This window comes from Rutidosis leptorrhynchoides, chromosome 3 (assembly GCF_046630445.1).
Source record: "Rutidosis leptorrhynchoides isolate AG116_Rl617_1_P2 chromosome 3, CSIRO_AGI_Rlap_v1, whole genome shotgun sequence".
NCBI lineage: Eukaryota > Viridiplantae > Streptophyta > Magnoliopsida > Asterales > Asteraceae > Rutidosis > Rutidosis leptorrhynchoides.
Window position 1 is genome coordinate 642,901,660 of NC_092335.1, and position 17,166 is coordinate 642,918,825.

The following is a 17,166-nucleotide window of genomic DNA, read 5'->3' on the forward strand; positions in this document are numbered from 1 at the left end:
TAACTCACCAACATTTTTGTTGACGTTTTAAGCATGTTTATTCTCAGGTGATTATTAAGAGCTTCCGCTGTCACATACTTAAATAAGGACGAGATTTGGAGTCCATGCTTGTATGATATTGTGTAAAAACTGCATTCAAGAAACTTATTTTGTTGTAACATATTTGTATTGTAAACCATTATGTAATGGTCGTGTGTAAACAGGATATTTTAGATTATCATTATTTGATAATCTACGTAAAGCTTTTTAAACCTTTATTGATGAAATAAAGGTTATGGTTTGTTTTAAAATGAATGCAGTCTTTGAAAAATGTCTCATATAGAGGTCAAAACCTCGCAACGAAATCAATTAATATGGAACGTTTTTAATCAATAAGAACGGGACATTTCAAATGCCAATTTAGTGGTGCGCCGAAGGAAGATCTAAATGAACATCTTCGTACCTTTAATATGATCTGCACACTATTTAAAATAAGAGAAGTTGAGGATGAACAGATATATCTCATGTTATTTCCCTGGACTTTAAAGGGAGAAGCCAAAGATTGGTTGGAATCGTTACCTGAAGGGGCGATTGATACATGGGACGTTTTAGTTGAAAATTTTCTTAAACAATTCTTTCCGGCATCTAAAGCCGTAAGACTTCAAGGAGAAATTGTTACATTCACACAGAAACCAAATGAAACTCTATATGAGGCATGGACAAGATTTGGAAAGTTATTGAGAGGATGTCCGCAACATGGTTTAGACACCTGTCAAATAGTACAAATATTCTACCAAGGATGCGACATCACTACAAGAAAATACATAGATATAGCAGCTGGTGGTTCCATTATGAAGAAAACAGAAACTGATGCTTACAAAATTATTGATAACACTGCTTCCCACTCACATGAGTGGCACCAAGAAAAAGATATCATTAGATCATCTAAAGCAGGTAGAGCCGATTCTAGCCATGACTTAGATTCCATTTCCGCAAAGATAGATGCTGTCGAGAGACGAATGGAAAAGATGACTAAGGATATACACTCAATACGAATTAGTTGTGAGCAGTGTGGAGGACCACATTTGACAAAAGATTGTCTCAGTATTGAACTAACAATGGAACAAAGAGATAATGTTTCATATTTAAACCAAAGGCCTGGAAATAATTATCAGAATAATTATCAACCGCCAAGACCGATTTACAATCAAAACCAGAATTATAATCGAAATGTTCCATACAACAACCAACAAGGTCCTATTAATCAACAAGTATCCAATAATACTTACAATCAGCAAAGACCTAATTTTCAAAACAAACCACCACAAACCGATGATAAAAAGTCAAATTTAGAAGATATGATGTCGAAGCTAGTTGAATCTCAAACACAGTTTTTCACATCTCAGAAACAAACAAATGAACAAAATGCTCAAGCATTTAGAAATCAACAAGCTTCTATTTAAAATCTGGAACAAGAAGTAAGTAACCTAGCAAGGTTAATAGGTGAAAGAAAATCGGGAAGTCTACCTAGTGATACAAATGCTAACCCCCGGAATGAAACAGCTAAAGCCATTACCACAAGAAGTGGTATTACACTTAAACCACCTGAAATACCTGTAATTTCTGAGGAAGCTATTCCTACTCCACAAGAACCACAACCTGAACAAGATAAGGAAAAAGAACCGGTAGTTGAAAAGGTTAATGAAGATAACACAGTTAAGGCTAAACCTTATGTTAAACCATACCAACCACCACTTCCTTACCCGAGAAAAATGAGAAAAGAGAAACTTGAAGCCGAGCAATCCAAATTTTTGGATATGTTTAAACAGATAAATGTAAATCTTCCTTTCATTGTTGTGATTTCAGGAATGCCTAGATATGCTAAATTTCTGAAAGATCTAATCTCGAATAGAAAGGAAATGGAAGAACTCTCGGCTGTTACTATGAATGCTAATTGTTCAGCAGTGCTGTTGAATAAGATACCAGAAAAACTATATGATCCAGGAAGTTTCACAATTCCATGTTTTCTGGGTAGTCTTAGTTCAATAGAAGCATTGGCAGATTTAGGTGCTAGTATAAATTTAATGCCATATTCACTATACACTAAACTAGACCTTGGAGAATTGAAACCAACATGAATAAGCATACAACTAGCCGATAGATCAGTAAAATATCCTAGAGGGATAATGGAGAACATGCTAGTTAAAGTTGGTACTTTAGTATTTCCAGTAGATTTTGTTGTTCTGGACATGGAAGAAGATTCTCAAGTTCCTCTCATATTAGGAAGACCATTCTTAAACACGGCTAAAGCAATGATAGACGTGTTCGGTAAGAAACTGACCCTAAGTATAGAGGACGAGAGTGTTACCTTTTCAGTTGATAGAGCAATGCAACAACCGCAATCTGCAGATGATACATGCTATTATATTCAAACTATAGATTCACATGCAGAATTGTTAGAAGAATTTCCAGAATTACAAGGAACAGGAGAATGTTCTTTAGGAGAAGGAACTGAACCAATTGATGAAACTGAAATGTTAGCTACACTAATGGCTAATGGATACGAACCAACAACAGAAGAAATTCAAATGCTAAAAGAAGAAGACATATATCGATATAAATCATCGATAGAAGAACCACCGAAATTAGAGTTAAAGCCACTTCCAAACCATTTGGAATACGCTTATTTACATGGTGAATCTGAATTACCTGTAATAATATCGTCTTCTCTTACTGAGAATGAAAAATCTCAACTCATTTCTGTGCTAAAAGCTCATAAACCAGCTATTGCATGGAAGATTTATGACATTAAAGGAATAAGTCCTTCGTATTGCATACATAAAATCCTTATGGAAGAAGGTCATAAAACGTATGTGCAACGTCAACGAAGGCCAAATCCTAATATGCAAGATGTTGTTAAAAAAGAAATTATTAAACTGCTAGATGCAGGTTTAATTTATCCAATTTCTGATAGTCCATGGGTAAGCCCAGTTCAATGCGTGCCTAAGAAGGGTAGCATGACTGTCATCACAAATGAGAAAAATGAGCTTATTCTGACTAGGACTGTAACAGGATGACGTGTTTGTATTGATTATAGAAAATTAAATGACGCCACCAGAAAAGATCACTTTCCCTTACCTTTCATTGATCAAATGTTGGAAAGATTAGCCGAAAATAGTTACTATTGTTTTCTTGATGGTTTTTCCGGATATTTTCAAATTCCAATAGCACCCGAGCACCAAGAAAAAACCACGTTCACGTGCCCTTATGGTACTTTTGCTTACAAAAGCATGCCATTTGGACTTTGCAACGCCCCTGCAACCTTTCAAAGGTGCATGATGGCGATTTTTCACGACATGATAGAAGAATGCATAGAAGTTTTCATGGATGACTTTTCAGTCTTCGGTGATACATTTGAATCATGTCTAGTTAATCTTGAAGGAATGCTTATTAGATATGAACAATCAAATCTAGTACTTAATTGGGAGAAATGCCATATCATGGTTAAAGAAGGCATCGTTCTTGGACATAAAATTTTAAAGGAAGGAATTGAAGTGGATAGAGCTAAAGTAGATGTAATTGCTAAACTTCCACATCCCACCAATGTTAGAGGAGTTAGGAGTTTTCTAGGGCATGCCGGTTTTTACCGACGTTTCATAAAGGATTTCTCTAAAATTGGCACTCCTATGAATAAACTCCTAGAAAAGGATGCTCCATTCATCTTTTCAGATGACTGTATCAAATCTTTTAATTTACTTAAAGAAAAACTCACTAATGCGCCGATCATGATAACTCCAAATTAGAATCTACCATTTGAACTAATGTGCGATGCAAGTGATTTTGCAATGGGAGCCGTTTTAGGACAAAGGATTGAAAAACGATTTCAACCTATATATTATGCTAGTAAGACGTTACAAGGAGCACAAACAAATTACACAACTACTGAAAAAGAACTCCTTGCTATTGTCTTTGCTTTTGACAAATTTCGTTCATATCTCGTTCTAGCTAAAACGGTGGTCTATACTGACCATTCTGCTCTTAGATACCTATTTTCGAAACAAGATGCTAAACCAAGATTAATCCGTTGGATCTTACTCTTACAGGAGTTCGATATTGAAATCCGAGATAAAAGAGGAGCATAAAATCTCGCCGCTGATCATCTTTCTCGTCTTGAAAATCCTGAATTAGAAGTTCTCAATGAATCGGCCATACAAGACAACTTTCCTGATGAATATCTATTGAAGATAGATTATAATGAAATTCCATAGTTTGCAGACTATGCAAACTATTTAGTATGTGGATTCCTTGAAAAAGGATTGTCGTACCAAAAACGAAAGGAATTCTTTAGTGATATAAAACACTATTTCTGGGAAGATCCACATTTGTTTAAAAGTTGTCCAGATGGAATAATACGCCGATGTGTATTCGGAGACGAAGCTAGTAAAATTTTAAACCATTGTCACACATGACCAACAGGAGGGCATTATGGGCTTCAACTAACAGCAAGAAAAGTTTACGATGCTGGATTCTATTGGCCTACAATTTTCAAAGACGCACACCTTCTTTGCAAATCCTGTGATGCTTGTCAAAGGGCCGGAAAAATAAGTCAACGTGATGAAATGCCACAAAATGTCATTCAAGTATGTGAAGTATTTGACATCTGGGGTATTGACTTTATGGGTCCATTTTCAAAATCTCATAATAATCTATACATTCTCGTTGCCATTGATTATGTATCTAAATGGGCGGAAGCACAAGCTCTCCCAACTAACGATGCACGAGTTGTAGTCAACTTTTTAAAACGTCTTTTTGCAAGGTTTGGAACACCGAAAGCTTTAATAAGTGATCGGGGTACTCATTTTTGTAATAATCAACTTGAGAAAGTTCTTAAAAGATATGGAGTAACTCATAAAATCTCCACTGCTTATCATCCACAGACAAGTGGACAAGTTGAAAATACCAACCGAGCTTTAAAACGTATTCTAGAGAAAATCGTAGGATCAAATCCGAAGGAATGGTCCATTAAATTGGAGGATGCACTCTGGGCTTTTAGAACAACCTACAAAACTCCAATTGGAACCACACCTTTTACACTCGTTTACGAAAAAGCATGTCATCTTCCAGTAGAAATTGAACACAAAGCATTTTGGGCTTTGAAGACATGTAATCTTGATTTACATGAAGCTAGACGTCTACGATTAAGTCAACTAAACGAATTAGAAGAATTAAGACAAGAAGCATACGAAAATTCGCTAATCTATAAGGAAAGAACAAAGAAATGGCATGATAAAAGAATCAGAAGTTCAAAAGAATTTAAAGAAGGAGACAGAGTTCTTCTTTTCAATTCACGATTCAAGCTATTTCCTGGAAAATTGAAATCAAGATGGTTTGGACCATTCATACTCAAAAGAGTTTTCCCATACGAAACAGTAGAATTAATAAATTCAAATGGGATTGAATTTAAGGTTAATGGTCACAGAGTTAAACATTATATAGATAGTCCGATGGAAGTTGACAACGAAGTTAATCACAATTTCAACACCACAACTAACTAAGTGTGGGGAGAATCAAGTCTTTAAAGGATAATATATATTTCTGTTAGAGTTAGATTTTCTGTTTTCGTGTAGTTCTCGAAAATGGAACCCGAATGGTCTTTCCCTAGCAGACCCTAAAGAACTAGTCTTCTCCCCCCATTCTGAATTTTTATTTTTTTAGGTTTTTCGAGATGAAGACTTCCTGTGAATTAAACCATGGTCTAATGCTACACGCTTTGATCACTAAACGTAATAATGACACACTTCCAAGTGAAATAGTATCATTAATCAGAGGTAAATTGGACGGAGTAAGAAAAGAATCCAGATGCGAAAATAATAAGTTACAATTTGGTAAAGGAAAATCAAAATCCGCAGCGAAAAGAAGAGCACGACACCTTGAAAAATGTCACAAATGCGGAAAATGGTCACACGAAGGTAAATGTTCAAATAATCAAACTTATTCAAACACCGAATTTGTTACTTTATGCAGAGACGGACCGTTCATATGTTTAGAAGAAAAAACATTGAATGCTCGAGGTTACGCCTATGTAGCCATGGAAAACCAATTAGTCCGACTATCTTATGAGTGGGCTAGAGCATATCACTAAGAAATCTATTTCACAGGTAAGTTTGTACAGTTTTCAATTTTTATTTTTATTTTTATTTTTAACCTTTTGATAATAAACGCTAATTTATTCGCTATAAAGTATTAAATTGGTATTCGATGAAATTAGGTCTTGCGACCGAAATTATTAATATCATACAAAAATTTATTACATCACTGCGAAATTTACCGTTTATTCTTAAGGTATAAATATCTTTAATCAATCAACCCAAAATATTTCAAAAATTCGTCATGAGTTAAATTAGGTTATGAAACCAAAATTACTTTACCGAAAAGAGGGGCGTATATTTTTGATAATATTTGATTGTTTAAAGTGGGATAAAAGACCAAAAAGATTTTTAATTTTATTTTTACTTTGTTTTTAAAATTAATATTAAAATAATATTGTAAACTTTTTAAATCAATATATTTAAAATTGTAAATATTTGAAAAATTAATATTTTTAATATAAGTTTGTATGTATAAAAACAAAAATATAATTTAAGTTTGGTGTGAATTTTTAATATGAATTTTTAATTTTATGCATTTTATTTAAGTTTGGTATGAATTTAAAAACAAAAATTTACTTTATTTTATTAAGTTAAAAATTTGATTTTTAAAATTCGTCGTGAGTTGAAGACTAGGTCATTGAACCGAAATTGCTTTACCCGAGGGAGGGACGAGAACTTTTATTATGATTATTTTTAATCTTATTGAATTAAAGTATGCCAAAAATATTAAAAAAACCCAAAAATCTTTGCTTTTAAAACAAACGCCAATATGTTTGGAAACTTTGGTAAAATTTAATCATTTTTCTACGCTAATCACCCTCAATAATTTAAATTGTTACTGATTTCTTGCAAATGAGGGCATTGCAAGATCTTAAGTGTGGGAAGAGGTTAAATTCTTTCGGATTTTTAAAATTTTTAACTTATACACTTGGTTACCATTAAAAATACTAGTAACGCAGTAGTTGTATTAGAATCTAGTGCTCTCTGATAACAAAGAACAGCCCTAGTCTTATATACTGACTACCCACATCTAGTAAAAATTTTCAAAATTTTTAATTAAATGAACTCAAAATCATGTTTATACATATTTATGAACGATAAAACTAGGTGTTAACACCGAAATTATTGTTACCTCAGAAAGGACATAAATTGAGAAACAAATCAAAATGTTAGAATTCATTTAAAATGGAATAGAGGACAATAAAAAGGCAAATAAAAGAAAATAAAAGCCAAGTGTGGGAAAATTTACCAAGTTATTTTAAAACATATGTCACATATTTCTGTAACAAATAACTGAAGATACTTTTGCCTTGGACTAAACTAAACAGTTTTACCCGATTTACTGTAAAATACTGTAAGAAAGATGGATCTACACGATGAATCAATTCCATCACTTAAAGGAAGTAAAGTCTTCCGAAAAAGAAACGCGCTTCTTGATTTAGGTCATGAAGTTGTCGTCCAGACCAGCTGTAGGTTGACGAAAAATCTAGAAAAGTCATCTCTAAAATCAGCAGGAAATCCACGGACCTCAGCATCAAACAGGGTCGCCAAGTGGTCAGACTTATCCTAACCATGAGAGGATCTGTCTTGTAAAATGGGGAGGACGCGGTGAAAATTAGCTGGATAAGACTAATGAATCAGATCCCCAGAAAGGATAATCTCCTTAAAGATAAAAAATCAGCTTTTAAGACTGATATTACTCAATCCTTGAGATTGACCTTAAAGATTGAGAATTACAAACTCATGGAATTCAATGATATCTAAACTCGAGCTTGAACGAGAAAATATTTTGATAAAAATTAAAACCGATTTGTTTTCTGAAAACCCATTTTTAATGCGTTCATTACCATTGAACGTAAAATCCTAGGAATTCACCTGGAATTCATTAGGTCACCTGAACCAAATCGGGTGTCAACCGTAAGAACGGTGGTTGCATAGCATGGTCAAAGACAGGACCTTGTGCCAGACCAAAAAATTATAAGGGTGAGCTTTACTATTGCTCCTACAAAGGATAGTAATTGCGTCCGACACGTTATAGACCATAATTAAAAGCATGTCAGGGGACATTGCCTGAACAGTTGCTTGTTCAACGCTTTCCTTTACAACCGGACGGTAGTTTACTGAAAGGTAATATACGGAGCAAGTATACTGGACGTGTTGCTTTCCCAATACAAGGTTAGCAAGTGGGTGACACAAAACCACAAGTTTTGAGCTAAAATTTTCAAATCTAAAACCCACCAAACCCACAAAAACAATTTGCAAACATCGGTGAAGGGTTATTCCGGAAAGCTTATCTAGGGTAAAAACTAGATTTAATATTCAAAAGATCAAATATTTTCATAAAGATCCAATTTCCTTAAGGATCTAAATTTTATAGTCATGTGGGACTATAAACCACATCGTTACTACCATTGTTTATACCGCCGTAAAGAAATCACTGATGTTAAAAGTGTGAAGAATAAAGAAGTGATTCTTGTATATTTAAGACTATATTGCTTGAGGACAAGCAACGCTCAAGTGTGGAAATATTTGATAATGCTAAAAACGAACATATATTTCATAGCATTATTCCTCAAGAAAGACAAGCTTTTAGTTGCAGTTGTCCTATTTACAAGTAATATTCGTTTAAATAATAAAAGGTGAAGACAAAAGACAGATTCGACGAATTGAAGACGCAAACGACCAAAAAGCTCAAAAGTACAAAGTACAATCAAAGAGGTTCCAATTATTGATAAGAAACATCTCAGAATTACAAGAGTACAAGATTCAAAATGCAAAGTACAAGATATTAAATTGTACGCAAGGACGTTCGAAAATCCGAAACCGGGACCAAAGTCAACTCTCAACGCTCGACACAACGGACTAAAAATTACAAGTCAACGGAGTACAAGAATATAATATAATATATATATAATTAAATTTAATTATATATATTATATTATATAATAAATAAATAAGCAGGCCACGTTTTTAAAGACTTTTGAGCCTCCCCAGCTGGCTATGTGATCGCATGGCCTTGAAGGGCAAAGCCCATGCGATCGTATGAGGCCCTTTTCCAGCCCACATGCCTATAAAAGTCGCAGTTTGGTGCATCAAATATATATATCCATCCATCCAACTCTCAACGTATATATATATTTATAATTTTAATTTTAATTTTAATTTTAATTCTAATAATAAGGGTATGTTAGCGCATATTGTAAGGGTGTAAGTCGAAATTCTGTCAGTGTAACGCTACGCTATTTTTAATCATTGTAAGTTATGTTCAGCCTTTTAATTTAATGTCTCGTAGCTAAATTATTATTATGCTTATTTAAGCCGAAGTAATTATGATGTTGGGCTAAAAATACTAAAATTGGGTAATTGGGCTTTGTACCATAATTGGGGTTTGGACAAAAGAACGACACTTGTGGAAATTAGACTATGGGCTATTAGTGGGCTTTATATTTGTTTAACTAAATGATAGTTTGTTAATTTTAATATAAAGATTTACAATTGGACATACCTATAAATAACCATATACACTCGATCGAACACGATGGACGGGATATTTATATGTACGAATAATCGTTCATTTAACCGGACACGGGAATGGATTAATAGTCACTAGAATTATTAAAACAGGGGTGAAATTATGTACAAGGACACTTGACATAATTGATAACAAAGTATTAAAACCTTGGGTTACACGCAGTCGATAACCTGGTGTAATTATTAAACAAAGTATTAAAACCTTGTTACAGTTTAAGTCCCCAATTAGCTGGAATATTTGACTTCGGGGATAAGGATAATTTGACGAGGATACTCGCACTTTATATTTATGACTGATGGACTGTTATGGACAAAAACCAGACGGACATATTAAATAATCCAGGACAAAGGTACACTGCCTATAAGTGTTGTAGCAAGGTTTAAGTATATCCATTCTATAAATAAATAAATATCTTGTGTAAAATTATATCGTATTTAATAGTATTTCGTTGTAAAATATAAGCTATTTCATATACACCTCGCATAACATCAGTGAACAATATGATACTAACATGCTAATAACGTGCTAAAAATGCATATTCGTATCAATTCAATAATTCTTACTTATCGGACAAATTGTCGATATTCAGTATAAAGATTCTATTTCTACGTTACATTATTGTTTCTTAGGCCACATGCAATCGTTCTCTCCTTTCACTGAAATTCTCTCCTCCACATCAGCGCCACATCAGCATAAACCCTTTAACATTCTTTTCACATTCCTTTCACTAAACACTCACAATCATACACTCCATTTCCAACTTTAACCAATTTTAAATTATTACTTAAATACAATAAATAAATACAAATAACATTTTATTAAATAAAATTAAAACATTATATTATTAAAAACATTACATGGAAAAAGATAATCCCGTATAAAAATAAAGAAAAAGGTTGAATTTCAATAAAGAAAAAGATAAAAGTTAAAATAAAGAAAAAGATAAAAATTACTGTATAAAAATAATCCCGTATAAAAATTACCGATACATTCATGGTTATCTTCAAGCCACGACATCTTGCTTCCCGCCACCAACTGATTCCGATCCCATCTCTTCTTCCATTTTCGCTGCTTATTATGCGAAACCCTCAATCCCCAATTCCGTTGGAGGAGAAAAAGAAAAAAAGGGAAAAAAAAAATTATGGTGGGCCCCACAATTTCACCCGTTAGAAAGGTGAGGGGGATGGCTAGCGGTCCTGGTGGCGGAACGGTGGTGGTGGGGGTGAAACGGGTGGCGGTCGGTGGCGGTCGGTGGCGGTTCTTCTCACAAACAACTACAGGCTTAATATATATTTCTTTATGTACCTAACGGATTAAGTCTAAAAACAGTATATACGGACTATTATATTTGTCTTAAAACAAATTTAATATTATATTTTAACTAAAATTCATTATAAGGTATTTTTATTATCCTGCGCAATCAACGGCGAAATTTCTGTGTCACAATCTCAAACATTTGAGTTGTTACTGTTGTTGTGTTATACGTTATAAATATTTTAGGCTAATAGATTTTGTATTTTACTTGCCTTCCCAAACTTCTTCATTGTTAAATTACATCTCTAAAAATATACAATTTCAAATCAAAATTACATAGGAGTATGTCATTAGAGTATATAAGTTTTACAAGATCATATAATTAAGTTTAGTAACCATGTGTTATAGTTCATATGGTAGTGGTCTGCTTCTTTAGAGAGAAGTCAGGAGTAGACTCTCGTGGGGTGCAATATTGCACACAGTGTTGTCCCTTAACCCTTGAATTATACCCAAAGGTACATTCCAAACATCTCGTGAACGCGTGGGTGATTTAGTCCGCTGAATGATCCCAAAATATTGTTAAAAAAAAGTAGTAAGTTTAGTTTTACAAGAACATAACAAAGCCAAGTTCAAATTCACAAAATTGTAGGATCTTTTAGGCTCAACAATCTTAAACAATTGAGTTGTTATCGTTGTTAGTATTATACTATTATTACGTTATAAATATCTTAGGCTAATGGATTTTATTTTTTTCGTGCCCTCCCAAATTTGTTCGTTGTTAAATTATATTTCTAAAAAATATACAACTTCAAATGAAGATTACATACTAGAGTATATAAGTTATACAATATCATATAAAAAGTCTTGTTTTACAAGAATATAAGAAATCATTTGGTGATAAAAGAAAGTTTACAAAATCTTTTAAACATACATTTGTTTCTCTCAATATTTGAAGTAGGACTATGATTTGCACTTATTAACATATTATCTCCAATAATCAATAATCGATTTAGTTACATGTTTGCTAGTTAGTGCTTACTTGATGTGGGACTACGCTTACTTTTGGCCTCATTTTTATTGTGTTAGTCGAACAAAGTTTGTTAAAACTTTAAGCCTTCAACACACCCAAAAACTCCTTTAAATTGTCCTCACTTACTTCTTACCATTTATATTTATATTTTATATATTTATATTAATATTAATAATAAAACACCTTAATTTTTATTCCATCAATGTGAAAACAAAGAAAGTCCAACTACAGAGTTCAGCAAATTATGCCGAAAACAGGCGAACATCATAAAATATCATATTTTTAATTTCTTTAGCAACAACAGAAATGCCCTTGCCGCACCTGCCACATGGCTAGACCTGATTGGTAAATTGTAGCCCCCTCATTACAAGGCCAATAATTGACCATTCTCCTAATCCACTCTGTCTTCCTGCTGGCAATATTAACACTCTTTCAATTCCCTTAAACCCTAATCCTCTTCTCACAAACACTCAAAAAACATGGCCACCATTTTTATTCAACACATTTTCTTGATTACAATTTTGACACTAACAAGTGCAACTCTTACTTTTTCTAAACAAACACAAACTATCTATGAAATCTTGAAATCAAATGGGTTACCAATGGGTTTATTACCAAAAGGTGTGACAAATTTCACTTTCGATGATTCGGGTCGGTTCGAGGTCCATTTGGATCAAGCTTGTAATTCAAAGTTTGAAAATGAGTTCCATTATGATCAAAAAATTTCGGGTACGTTGACTTTGGGTCAGATTAATCAAGTGTCTGGTATTTCTGCTCAAGAATTGTTTATGTGGTTTACAGTTAAGGCAATTCGGGTCGATATACCGAGTTCCGGGTTGATTTATTTTGATGTGGGTGTTGTTCATAAGCAATTTTCTTTGTCTTCTTTTGATACACCAAGGGATTGTTTGGTTTCTGCTATTGATTATCATAATCAGCTTATTACTCAGAGTGTACCTACGGTAAGAAATTGTTTGACTTTTTTTTTGTTTTGGAATTTTGACTTTTTGGTTTTGGGGTTGATCAATTGAGCATTGATTTGAATGAAATTTGAAGAATTGGAATCTGGGTTTTGCAATGTGGGCAATATAGGAGATGGGTTTGGTTCAGGTTTTGTTTACATATTGGATCTTCAGTAGTTTCTAAGGTAGAAATTTAGATATGCAGTATTAGTTTTTGGTTATATGTTTAATGTAGGAGTATGATAAATTGCCAATTGATACTGTTGTACTTGTTTTTGCTGTGTAGTCAGTTTATGAGATGGGTTTAGTTCAGGTTGAGATTAAAATTTGGACTTTTTAGTTTCTAAAAGATGCTTCTTTGTTTCAAGTATTATAAATTTTTTGAAAAGAATTGGACACTGGGAGAACCAATTAATCTTTAAAAACGTCTTCTAATGTTTATTGATACTTAAGTTTAATGATTTTATCTGTCAATGTTTTGATCTTGATTCTTATATGCAGAGACTATCAAGAAAACTTGGACACCGAAAGCGCAGCAGCCATCAAGAACGTCTCGTGGCTATTTTATAAAGTTGAAGTTGTGGGTACATAAAGATGATTTAAAATGGCACAATCAATCAAGTTAAGGTTATTTTCATACGGAGTATATTGTATGTATATGTCTTCTTTGGAAAATCAAAAAATCTTGTGGTCTTGTTGTTTTTTGGTCTTCTCTGTATAATATAGAGTCTGCAAAGGGTCTCAAATCGTCATTTTTGAATGGAATAAAGGACGAAATGAAAAAACATAATGTAGAAGAAAGTGAATTCAGAAGCATATAGTTGTTGGAGCAAGGAATCAAAGTTTATATCAGGTGATTATACGAGTTTACATTTTTGTTGTTTCATTCATGATTAAAAAGATAATACCCATTCGCTCATGGATGGATTTTGTTTGTATAAAGTCTTAATCAAATGAATCAATAACAAATAAATTGGGATTAGTTTCCGTTTTACGTACCACCATTCATAAATGTGTGTTTTGTTTTGTTCCTGCAATTTCTGATGTTATGTCAAATTCATAAAGCGTTAAAGATCACTAGTAATTTGCGGGCTTTGCCAAATTTAGAACGTGATAGTACATAAGTTGTGCTTAACATTCACTCGTATCCATCAAGATCCCAATACTGATAGCGAGCTCGTAACATGACCTGATAGCGAGCTCGGATCCCAATACTGATAGTGAGATCGGTCTCAGCATTCGGATCTCAGTTCCATCTCGTCATTTTGGTTGTCGTACTAGCACCATGACGATCTCAAACTCGATTACTCCCAAAGAACAACTCTTAGCCATGGGCGATTCATAAGAGAGGCATGCGCCCCTCCAAAAAGTCGGTAAGTAATGGGATTAGTAGTCCTTTAAGTTACGAATGTCGGGCCTTTAAATCAACTAAATCGAAGTCTGTATGAAAGGAATACGACCAAAATGACGAACTCATATTTAGTTGATTCAAAATCTCAAACGCTTGAAACTCAAGCCTACAATTTTCACTTTTATGGTTGCATGATATTTAGGATCTTTTGTTTAGAATTGTTATACTTTTACATTACACTATAGAGTTTAATTGTAATAGATCTCAAATGTTTGTACAAAATTTCTCAATGTATTCATACAAAATTGCATTAAATTTCATTGAACTTACTTTAAGATTAAATACTATTGTATAGTTTATTTGCTATTTTTCGATAGATAAATACGTATATCGCTTTTAACAAGCTAAAATTTTAAATTGGAGAAGAGCGCAACCAAGCTATAAGCTGAGTGTAGAAATCACTCTCAAAAACTAGTTTGAAAACAGGAGGAGACACCTTGACTTATAATGCTCCAACCACATGCATATTTCCACCGATATGAGACATTATACATATGATTGGTATGGGTCGTAACACAATCCACTTATCTATTCTCAGTTAAGCTTAATCACAAGACTAGTTATTACAATTATCAAAGTTTTAGGGATTGATCCGCGGAAAAATTATTCTAAGTACTCAAGACGTCATTTTACTCTTAAAATAACCGTGGCACATTTATATATGAGTTGCAAACAAGTTACATGACATTTATGTACAAAATTGTCGTTGTGATGTAGAAATATACCTTGTTTAAGTAGGTGGTTAGTAGGTTTACTCACCTACTCGTGTTTCCAAATTGTCGATTGTTTACTATATTTGTAGGTATCTACAATTGGTTGTTTCTTTGATTGTAAGTACGTTATACACCCTACTAGTAATTTTTGACTATAGGAAATTAAAATAATCACTTTTTAAAGTGATTGTGATTGATAATCCAAAATATCGACTAACACTAGAATAAATTACAAAATTAGAATAGAAATAGAAAGTTATAACTAAAATACATATATACATATATACATATATACAAATACAAACTAATTAGAAATACATATTGAAGGCTATGAATATGCTTCACAATATCTTGGTCGGAGATCGATCTTCCAACGTCTTAACTTAAAAGTTTGATAATCGGTCGGGAATGAAAAATTTGGCGTGAGACGTGGAATGGAAAATTGGTAAGATTGGGGCCCAATGGTTGATGTTTTTAATTCTTTAGTTTGTTCGTGTCTTTTTGGTTTGCTTTTGGTTTGTGTTTAGCGTTTGTATAGTTTGTTACGTTTTGATTGCGTTTTGATAGAGGCTCGGCTATAGATATGCCAAAGTTTGTTAATAGTTTGTTAGATACGAGCTTTTACGATCTCCTCTTGTATCTTTCGGTTGAAGACATTTTATTTTTGAAAACGTTCGGTTTCCGTTTTTTGGGGCAAGAAAAGTCAAATAAAAGATTGTTGTACATTTCTATGTTACATGACACCTTATTTCTTCTTTTTTAAATGGCTAAAACACACTTATATAACGAATATTTCATTTCAGAGCTAGAACCTAAAATTCAAGATAAATAAGTTACGTCGATACCGCTAGACTAAAAACAGATTGGTACAAAATACCTTATTTCTCTTCAGATATGTGACATGACGAGATTTTAGAAGCTATCTCAGGTTGCGGTAGTGATAAGGCGCCGGGGCCCGATGGCTTTAACTTCTCTTTTTTCAAGAAATTTTGGTCTACTATAAAGGATGATTTTAAAAAGACGCTCGATTGATTTTGGGAAAAGGGTGAATTTTCACGGGGATGTAATGCTTCGTTTATCTCTTTGATCCCAAAAAAGCAAGATGTAATACACCTCGGGGACTTTAGACCGATCAGTTTATTAGGAAGTTATTATAAAATAATTTCCAAGATTCTTGCTAATCGTTTAAGGAAGGTGATTCCGAAGTTGGTTGGTGTGGAACAAAGTGCTTTTCTTAGAGATAGATTGATCCTAGAAGGGGTGTTAATAGCAAATGAAGCAATTTTTGATATCAAGAGAAATAAGAGGAAGAGTTTTATTTTTAAGGTAGATTTCGAGAAAGCTTTTGATTGTATAAGATGGGAGTTTCTATTCGATATTTAGAGCATATGGGATTTGGGGTAAAGTGGAGGAACTGGATTCGAGCGTGTCTTTCTTCACCTTCGGTGTCAGTGCTTTTAAATGGATCCCCTTCTAAAGAATTTAATCTTGAAAGAGGGGTCCGACAAGGGGAAACGTTGCCGCCTTTTCTCTTTATTATAGCTGCGGAAGATCTCAATCGTCTATCAAAAATTGCCATCGAAAAGGATCTTATAAAGGGAGTGAAGATTGGAGCTGATGAGGTGTATCTTTCACACTTACAATATGCGGATGACACGATTTACTTTGGTGAATGGAGTAGAAACAATCTCTCGAACACCATGATGCTTTTAAAAAGTTACGAAATCATCTCAGGGCTTAAAGTTAACTTCGCAAAGAGTTGTTTATACGGTTTAGGAGTTGAGGAAAGCGAGGTGAATCTGATGGCGGACAGAATAGGGTGCAAGGTCGGTAAACTTCCATTCACGTATATTGGTTTACCTATTGGGTTTAAAATGAACAAAGCCGTTGATTAGTCACCTGTCATAGATAAGATTAAATCCAGACTTTCCGATTGGAGATCGAAAACATTGTCATTCGGTGGTCGATTAACCCTCATCAAGTCGGTGCTGAGTAGCTTGCCTTTGTATTATTTCTCGCTTTTTCGAGCCCCCTCAGGTGTACTCAAAACCCTTGAACAACTTAGACGTAATTTTTTTTGGGGCGGGTCGGGAGATAAATTAAAAATGAGTTGGGTGAAATGGGATTTAATTCTAA

The 17,166-nt window shown here is 33.6% G+C and overlaps 1 protein-coding gene and 1 non-coding gene across 3 annotated transcripts; one reads left to right on the top strand and one right to left on the bottom strand.

Moving 5' to 3' along the window:
* Positions 1-635: 635 nt before the first annotated feature.
* On the bottom strand, positions 636-742 carry LOC139903615 (small nucleolar RNA R71). Its single transcript, XR_011778425.1, has one exon. It is a non-coding gene; the product is annotated as a small nucleolar RNA R71 (small nucleolar RNA).
* Positions 743-12,369: 11,627 nt separating this feature from the next.
* Positions 12,370-13,844, top strand: LOC139899130 (uncharacterized protein At5g01610-like). Of its 2 annotated transcripts, XM_071881954.1 has the most exons (3): positions 12,370-12,673; positions 12,746-12,906; positions 13,408-13,844. In XM_071881954.1, the coding sequence occupies exons 1-3, from the start codon at positions 12,424-12,426 to the stop codon at positions 13,474-13,476; spliced, it is 480 nt and encodes a 159-aa protein (XP_071738055.1). In that variant the 5' UTR covers positions 12,370-12,423; the 3' UTR covers positions 13,477-13,844. The 2 variants fall into 2 exon arrangements, with proteins under 2 accessions (XP_071738055.1, XP_071738054.1); XM_071881953.1 differs by having other exon boundaries at positions 12,370-12,906.
* The last annotated feature ends 3,322 nt before the right edge of the window (positions 13,845-17,166 follow it).

Excerpts from the sequence above, each read along its gene's own strand:
- LOC139899130 (XM_071881953.1), top strand. The coding sequence starts at position 12,424 with ATGGCCACCATTTTTATTCAACACATTTTCTTGATTACAATTTTGACA. Across the intron at positions 12,907-13,407 it reads TTACTCAGAGTGTACCTACG|AGACTATCAAGAAAACTTGG; the intron begins GTAAGAAATTGT and ends TCTTATATGCAG.